The 9,408-nt window shown below is 47.2% G+C and overlaps 1 protein-coding gene across 1 annotated transcript; it reads left to right on the top strand.

Moving 5' to 3' along the window:
* Positions 1-254: 254 nt before the first annotated feature.
* On the top strand, positions 255-9,162 carry LOC132455811 (metalloprotease TIKI1-like). The gene is made up of 3 exons (XM_060049788.1): positions 255-442; positions 2,181-2,477; positions 6,893-9,162. The coding sequence occupies exons 2-3, from the start codon at positions 2,395-2,397 to the stop codon at positions 7,134-7,136; spliced, it is 327 nt and encodes a 108-aa protein (XP_059905771.1). The 5' UTR covers positions 255-442; positions 2,181-2,394; the 3' UTR covers positions 7,137-9,162.
* The last annotated feature ends 246 nt before the right edge of the window (positions 9,163-9,408 follow it).

Raw genomic sequence — 9,408 nt, 5'->3', positions numbered from 1 at the left:
TTGCTAGTAAACCATACATACTATACATACATACTATACACACATACATACATGCAGCCATCAATTAGGAACCATTCATACTTACATACACATTCTGATAGCAAAGATATATTCTTTCTATTATAGGACATCAATCATCTCCTTCTTAAAATAATGTGCACCTTTGTTCTTGTGTGTGGGTACGTTTGTGCGTCGGTGTGTATGTGTGTGTGTGTGTGTGTGTGTGTGCGTGCGTTTGCCTTGTGTGTATGTGTGTGTGCTTGGCTGTGTGTGTGTTTGTGCGTGTGTGTGAAAGACATGCGCCGTGATTGGTGGATGTGTAGAGTTGAACCCTGTGTTTCCTTGTTGCAGGTCACTTCCTCGGAAACAACACGGTGATAGACGTCCTGCGTCGCCAGGGTTACGAGGTGGAGCACACCCCCGCCGGCCAGCCAATCAGCAGGTAAACAGGCCCGGGTCACGTGCCTGCATACTCACACACGCATGCACACACACACACACACACGCATGCACACACACACACGCACGCACACCTGAACTGGTACTTGTGCTACAGACACATACGTTTCTACCCGTGCTCATATGGGTTTCCTTGGCGATGCTACGGTTTTAACGTGCACGTTAAGCATCATTGTAGAAATCGAGAATGGGCAGAGCGGTTCCAGGCTAATACGTGCGGGTTAGGGGCTTTAGCCTTTGATTTCTAGACCTCTTAAGACTTTAATGAAAAGAGGCCCTAAGTAGACCTCTGGTCAACAAGTAAAGACCCAAGGCTTCACTCAAACATCTCCAAAACTGGAGTGTGTATGTTTGTCTGTCCTGTCTGTGTGCATAAGTGTGTGGTCGGTACGTGCGTGTGTGTGTGTGTGTGTGTGTGTGTGTGTGTGTGTGTGTGTGTGTGTGTGTGTGTGTGTGTGTGTGTGCGTGTGTGCGTGTGTGCGTGTGTGCGTGTGTGTGGGGTGCATGCATTCGTGTTCCGTAGCATTTTGGATCGCTACCCCGATAACTCCCAGAAAGGCACTTTAAGTCTGCAGGTATGTTCGTGCCGCGAGACATTCTCTGGTGGGTTCTCTGAACGAGAATGTATGGCCCAGTGGAGAAACTGAAATAGAGTTGTTATGTCTCCCGTCTCTAACGTCTCTCTGATAATAATAGCTGTCCGTGTGTGTTGCGTGTTTACGCGCCACCCTTGAGTTCTTTCCTTTTCAACATGCATTGGTGCGTTGCCCCCGCCATTGTGGTTGACCTGTAGATGAATATGTGGGCCCTGGCCAGCCGTCAGGGAGATGGTGTTGTGGCAGAGGGGAAGTGAAGCAGGTCTCTTCCGCTCGGGTTATGAAGCACGGCGTCTCCCATGGCCCGCCTCAACGTGGGTGGCTATCTCGGCTTTCATCGGGCCCTATCTGTGGCCGGATGAATAGACAGGGCTGTGCAGGCAAACACGCCCAGGAACACGCGCAGTCAGGGTTCCCACGCAGAGTTCCAGATGTATTAAACACAAGCTGTGAGGTGAGAGTGCGTGTGTCTACGCATCGTAGACCCCCGGTGCGTACGCAGTGCTGGAAGTCAGTGGGATGGGGCGATAACAGTGAGAGAAAGGGAGGGAGAGTTAGATTGTGCACTCTTGCTCTTCAACTGCAGTTGGACAGGCCAGCATTAAGACAGATTGAGACAAAGTGCAAGCCGGATTGCAGTGGCTTCCTTTTTTCCAAATGCGATCGTTGCAATAAACTTTTTCGTCACTTTCGCAATTTCGGTGCTCTACCTTTGTGTGTGCGTGTGTGTGTGTTTGTGTGAGTGTGTGTGTGTGTGTGTGTGTGTGTGTGTGTATTCATGTGTGTGTGTGTGTGTGTCTGTCCGTGTGTTCGCCTACAAACATGTGTCCGTCTTCATTGATATCACCAGAGGCAACACAACAGTAAGCCCATAAGCACTTAAGTACTGAAAATATTAAACCATTTCCATTGCTGACATTTTCTAAGAACTTGAATTAAAATCACACATGCTTTTGCTTTTGTAAATATTAACCCCCACCACGGTTGACCCACTTCCAACTGAGGGGCCGTGATCAAATGAGCATAACATCAAACATAGCCTTGCTCCAATGAAGACCGCCTCCTCACTATTAGTGATGAAGTTTAAAATGATTGTACTCCCCCCCCCCCCCCCCCCCCCACCAGGAGGTCCAGACCCTCCGACCCGACGGAGACGGAGGGCCACGGGCGGGACGCCGCGCCCCCGCAGCTGGTGCCCTTCCTGCACGAGCTCCCGGGCCCCGAGCAGGACGCCCACCTGGGGGGCCGCTTCCACCTGGAGGACGAGGAGGACGAGGAGGACGAGGAGGCCCTGCTGCCCCCCAGCCTGGACCTCCTGCAGAAGGCGGAGCGGCGCAGGATGATGAAGAAGAAGAGGAGGAACAAGCAGAAGAAGCAGCGGCACCGCCACTTCAACGACCTGTGGGTGCGCATCGAGGAGAGGTGAGGGGGGGGGGGGGGGGGGGGGCGCTTGGGCTGGGGGGTGGGTGGGGGGGGTCCACACTGTTTAGGGGGGCACAGAGGGAGGCCGGAGAGGCCCCGGTCCACAGCACGCCACTTGGTGGCCCGTATGACAAATCCTAGTTTGCATGGCACAACCTAGGACGGTACGAATGTGTGCCCGAAAAACTGTTGTGTAAAGCTGTTTGGTGTTTGTTTTGGATTGACAAGTTCATATCCCATCACCTGCCACGTTGAGTTGGGGTGACACTCGGGGTGGCCAGTCACATATCTGTGCCATCCCTGGGACACGCCTTGAATCAGAGAGAGAGAGTTGAAACACAAAAAACGAATACAAACTTCAACATAGGAGATGCATAAAGAAAGGTGATAGGTAGAAAAGGAAATCCCTCAAAGAGAGGTTGGTCCAGGTCTGCGTCTTGGTAGTGCCCCTGGGATGAATGGTTTGCACTGAGGGAGAGGAGAAAGAGGGGAGAGAGGGGAGAGGAGGGAGAGGGAGAGGAGAGTTAGGAGAGAGAGGAGAGGGGGAAAAAAGGGGGAGAGAGGGAGAGGAGGGAGGGGTGGAACGGGAGAGGAGAATTGGGAGAGAGAGGAGAGAGGGAGCGGGTTTGGAAATGATTCTGGTGGTTCGCTGACAAGGTGGCAGATGATTGAGGACAGCGGTGAGGGGGAGGAGAGATTAGGAGAAGGGTTAATAGGTGACAGCGGAGATATGTGTTGGGCGGTAATTGAATCTGAATCCGTCTCTGGGTTGGTCTATTGAGCTGAAACTTCCCGGTGGTGCGCTGTAGGCTGTAGGCTAGAGCAGACGGAGTCTCGGATAACTGCGCTGATCTCCCTGCTCGAACACATGCACATGCATATACATACCTACACACATGTGTGCACTCACATGCACATTCCCACATACATATATAGAAACACACACACACACACACACACACGCACACCCACAAACACGTTTATGCAAACCCCCCATGTGTGCTCAGTGTGGTATAGGCCCAGACTGGCTGCTGATATGAAGTGTCTTCAGCCTGGGAAATCCTTGACAGCATCCGGTGTTGGTCTCTCGGTAGCTTCAGGCAGGGACTAACCGGCCAACAAAACAAGCTCACCTTTCAGAGGGGATGAGAAAGCAGGGCTGGATCACAAGGTGTGGTCCACTGGGATGGAACCCCTCTCCCTCCACTTCCCCGGAATAACCAGACACCGGAACACCGAACGCTTTACACAGGCTTCTTCCTGTTGTCCAGATCTGAATCTGCATGTTTTATTTAGGAAAAACAATACTTAATACACACACACACACACACACACACACACACACACACACACACACACACACACACACACACACACACACACACACACACACACACACACACACACACACACACACAGAAACAGACACACACACAGAAACAGACACACACACATTTAGAGGCACACACACACACACAGATAGTATCCAGCGTATCTGTGATTGAAAGGCAGATCTTCAGTTAGCAGGAAATCATACTGAGATCACTTTTCTGAGGAGTACAGAGGAGTACACAGTGCAGCTGTGGATGTGATGGATACTAAAATAGTTATCCTGCTCAAATATTCCATCACGCACCATTTCTCTCTCTCACTCTATCGCTGTCTCATCCTCATGGACTACCATTGTTTTCTTCTGGGGTACCTGATGTTAACAGATCATACGACGAAGGCTGTTGGCGTTCTAGAGTAAAAGAGTACTTTGTCATGGTTCAACCTATCTGGCGTTTTCTAAATCCTTTCAGGGGCGGGCCAGGTAGCAATGTTTTGCTGAGTTAGAAGAGTTAGACACAGACTTCTTGTGAAACTGCTCTTACTGCTGGCGTTTAGGATTCAGCTTTCAATACGAGTTGACAGTAATTTCGCGAGACGGTAAAAGTATTTTTTTAAGATAAATAAACCCATGAATAGAAAAAGAGTTGGAAGCGGATTTGTATACATTATGTCTGCGTTTTTTTCCACGCCCGTCGACAGGTCAGTTTATGTACACGTAAGGCGAGAGGAAACTAACGCGTTCCTGAACTAACAGAGGAGACCTTTGCTGTTTATGTGTCTTCATGTCTGAAGAGTTGATACTCAGGGTGGTGATGTCCCGTCTTGTCTGTGTGTGTGTGTGTGTGTGTGTGTGTGTGTGTGTGTGTGTGTGTGTGTGTGTGTGTGTGTGTGTGTGTGTGTGTGTGTGTGTGTGTGTGTGTGTGTGTGTGTGTGTGTGTGTGTGTGACGGATAAAGGAAGGGGGGGAAGACATAGGGACCTAGTAGCCAAAAAAACATAGTAGTATGTGTGTTTGGTTCTGTCTTTCAGGATTCACACACGCACAAACACACACGGAAAGAAGATAGATGTGGACCTACTCGTGTGTTCAGGCGTGTTTGTGTGTATGCGTGTGTGTGTTTTTATCTATCCGTGCGTTAAGTGAAAGCAAGAACAAAAGTAGACGTCTATGAATATATGTATGTGTTCAAGTGTGTGTGTGTCTCCCTGTTTTTCTGTGTGTGTGTGTGTGTGTGTGTGTGTGTGTGTGTGTGTGTGTGTGTGTGTGTGTGTGTGTGTGTGTGTGTGTGTGTGTGTGTGTGTGTGTGTGAGTGTCTCTCTGTCCTTCTGTGTGCGTGTCTCTCTGTCTTTCTGTGTGAATGTGTATGTGTGTGTGTGTGTGTGTGCATGCGTGCGTGCGGAACGCAGGGTCTTTGATGCGTGGGCCACACGCTGCTCATGTCACCCCTGATTTCCTTTCACCTCGGCGAGCTCACTGCACGCGCTGTGTGATACACTTCATACCCGCGTCGAGAGCCCTGAAAACTAAATCTAATCCACCCACCACCAACCCCCCTCCTTTATTCTGAACTCGCTTCAAAGACTTGAGTCAACACGAAAAGAAAAAAAAGAAACACCCAAGTCATGCCAGAGAGTTCTTTGTCTCATGTCTCAGAGTATCATCAACGGCAAAACCCCCAAAAAAAAACAGCTTAGGGAATGAAAGCCAAGAGCAACGAGAGCCAAGATTTCTATGGCGGCGTAGCCAGAACTCGGGGCCAATCAATGCAAGCTAAATATTATTCGATGCAAGTGCTCTGCCACTGATGGATACACTCGGATTCTCGGCAAATTAACCCCTAAATGAAAGTTACATGTGCTTTCTATGATCTAGTCTGGTTTTCATGATGGACTTTAGGGTTTTCATTTTGGCTATGAAGCAGTGATGCAGGTTCACTTGGAAGAGAAGCTATGTAGTACACTACGGCCTGCCCTAAAGACGCATTTGTTTTCCTTATGCTGGGCTTCTTATGGCAAAAGAGATAGTTAAAGAATAGCAAAAACATTTTATAACTCTGTTGAAATCATCACAGCTCTATGGCTGTAAAAGCCATGATAGAGAATCCAGTTGTCTTTTAACATGATAAGTGCAGTTCACAGATTTTGGAGGTAAAATGTAATTTTCATGCAATGTGAAAATGAAAGTATGATTAAAGTTGATAAAGTTGGTTGCAATCTGCAACCTCCCCCCCAAATGCCAAACAGTGGGATTGATTGATTTGCGTACCATTATTAAAGAAATGTTGCATGCATAAATCGCTACAAATTGTGAAACTGGGACGGTTTTGGGGGAAACGGGAAGGAAGTGACATTTAGAAGCACTCTGAGGGCTCTAGTATATAAAGAAGAACATTCTGGTGATCTAAGTGCTCCCGAGCTCCGGCAGGCTGCAGTTCACTTCGACCAAAGGGATCAGTGATGAGAAGGGATTTCTGATTCTTACACAGAGTACCTTTAAATTACTTAGAAGGGGTATTGCATAACATGAATGATCAATCCCTACATCTAGCTATCCACTGTTGCAATTAGGGAATGTTGTTATATCGTATCAATCTGTGTAATTGCGCAGCCTGTAGCTTTCCAAAGCTATTAGTTTGAGTTCAGTGTGTGTGAGAGTGTGCATGAGCTTCTGCGTGTGGGTCACATGGCCTGGTCCCAGCCACAACAACTGTAGGCACACATCAAACGGAGCTGCAGACATTGTTTAATGACCATACTTAAAGTGGAAGAAAGAGAGAGTGAGAGTGAGTGAGTGAGTGAGTGAGAGAGAGAGAGAGAGAGAGAGAGAGAGAGAGAGAGAGAGAGAGAGAGAGAGAGAGAGAGAGAGAGAGAGAGAGAGAGAGAGAGAGAGAGAGAGAGAGAGAGAGAGAGAGAGAGAGAGAGAGAGAGAGAGAGACTCATACCATCTATCAGTCAACGTTTTGATGATCGAAGAGGAAAATAAATCACCATAAAACAGTGGTTTTTGAAACATACTTTGGAGGTTTATTCTGTGCTTGGTGGTTCTCCAATCCAACCCTTTCTTTCTGTTTGTCTCCCCTCCAGCGCGATAGTCCAGTCCCCTCCACCCCCGCTGGTGCGCATCATCAACGGCTACATCACAGTGCAGCCCCCCCACCGAGGCCCCCTCAGCCCCCACGAACCCCACCACACGCACTCCTCCTCCTCCTTCTCCATCACCTCCTCCTCCTCCTCCTCCTCCTCCTCCTCCTCCTCCACCTCCTCCCTGCTGGTGTGCACGGCGCTCGTGCTCCTACTGCAGCGCTCCTGGACCCTCTGGGGTCTCTGAGGGGCTAGCGGACGTCGGCGGCGGATGTGGGAACGGCACACAAACAGAACAACATGGCTGCTGGACGTACGAAGGGGCAGCAGGAGGATAGGACTCGGAAGAGGACCCGTGGGTCTCTCGGCTGTGGAGGACCGTACCGGGGAGGGGGGAGGGGGGCTGGGGGAGGTTCTCCTGGGGTACCGGGACACCACGACACGCTGGAGAACCACACGGAGGCACTTTCAGAGTTCTGCAGGGTTCTAAAGGAATATCGCGTCCTGTGACTCGGAACGTGCGGGATAACGATCATGCTACATTTTATGGCACCCCCCCTTCCCCTTTGAGGAACCTTCTGGGCCGTACAGACCATATTTGGACCTTATGGACAATCGGTCGACCAATCGGTGTTGGGGACCCGGGGATCCATCAGGGGATCCGAACAGGAAGTGTTTTAGTGGTTCTTCGGCTACGTCGTCGTCAGACATTTACATATCACGCTATAACAAGCAGGACTGGCTCAAAGTCTGATGGTTGTAAATGAATGGGACCAGCCCAGGTCGACACATGATGAGTGACTAGCATAGAACTGCACACCATATATATATACAGCAATATATAGCCAGCCAACATGCAACGCTTTTTACTCCTTTAAACAAGTATTTGACTTCATACATGAAGAAAGAGATTCCGTCTGCATTAGGACGTCAAGCTCTAATCTGATTGGACGTGCTTCCAGAGGTCAGTGAATCCGCGATCAATCTGAGCTGTCCGCTAGAACCAGGATAGGGTCAATGCCAGGTTAGACACCGTTGCTGTACTTTGTAGGAATACATGGGGTGATGTAGGAATGCAAGGTCTATGGCCGGGTCTCCACAGCTACAGTGTATCTGGTAGGAGGTGTCATGGACCTCCGGCCAACATGGTCTCCTGTGGGGGAAGGCCTTCGAAGCAGCTCTAATGCAGATTTGTTTTGTTCTTCATGTTTTCACTGAATGTATCACAGAGCATGTATATGCATGTGTATATATTTATATATATATATATATATATATATATATATATATACATGCAGGAATCATGACATGATAGGATTGGCTTGCTGCAGCCTGCATGGCTGCAGACATGATGCATTATGGGAGGTCCAACATGATGCTGGTTTAGGTGTGTGTGTGTGTGTGTGTGTGTGTGTGTGTGTGTGTGTGTGTGTGTGTGTGTGTGTGTGTGTGTGTGTGTGTGTGTGTGTGTGTGTGTGTGTGTGTGTGTGTCCAAAGCATTTCCTTTAGCTCTTAGTTCTCCGTCCAAGTGTTTTTTTTAGGTCACTTTCATCATTTCTTCTTTCAGAAGAATTTGTTTTCGTAATCCAAAAAATAACATGAGGGGAATTGTACATAATTGTATCTACATTTTCTAGATGTATTTTCGAAAAAAATAATCCAGACTTCTGTGTTGTTTATAAATATATAGCTATTTTGGAGATTAAATCAGGAAATAACTACCTTGGCCCATGTGTCCTTCTGAGGTAGGTCGTGTTGCGGAGGGAGGGAAGGGAGCTTGTATTGTTTCAGTGTCCGTGCTCGTGTGTGTGTGTGTTTGTGTGAGTATCCATGTGTGCGTGTGTGTGTGTACAAGTGTTTTATTCATAATTGCATCTGTGCTGAAATAGCTATTGTTTTGTTTGACATAGAGACTATTTGTTTAATTTATTCAACTCTAGCTGTAGGTAAGTCACTTCCAATGTTTTTTCGTTTACCGTATGTTGCAGTCACTACTAAGTTGTCAAATATATACTCTTTTTGTATATGTTAATGTTCATACAAATTATATTTCATAGCATATAGGGGAAGAGAGGTATTTTATTGCTATACAAAAAACAGTGAATCAATTTTTAATAAATAATACATAAATAAATGATACACACTGAGCACATATGACTTGGGATTTATGTACCTAAGTTGATCATCATCATTTAGAATTTAAATGACCTGTGATTATATGATTTTAATATTTTTACTTTAAAGTTGAAGACAATAAAGTATTTATCTAGTAACTTGGCTTGGCTCTTTTTAATTAAACATATGCATGGTTTTGCTTCACCTGATGGTATATTTCATGTATCAGCTGTTGAAAAGTCTAGAAATGTATATTTAATCTTGAAATATAAATTCATCGTTTAGTGCTGAGAGCTCAAACGTTACTGTTCCGTGTCTATTTTTTAACAAAGAAAAAGAAAGATATGAACATTTTTGATTTAAACCAGACCAATTGTCTCAAATTTGATCAATAGTGTAAAGGT

Source organism: Gadus macrocephalus, chromosome 4 (genome assembly GCF_031168955.1).
Source record: "Gadus macrocephalus chromosome 4, ASM3116895v1".
In the NCBI taxonomy this organism is placed as follows: domain Eukaryota; kingdom Metazoa; phylum Chordata; class Actinopteri; order Gadiformes; family Gadidae; genus Gadus; species Gadus macrocephalus.
Note: the sequence above shows the minus strand (reverse complement) of the source record. Positions and strands in the feature narration are given on the sequence as shown.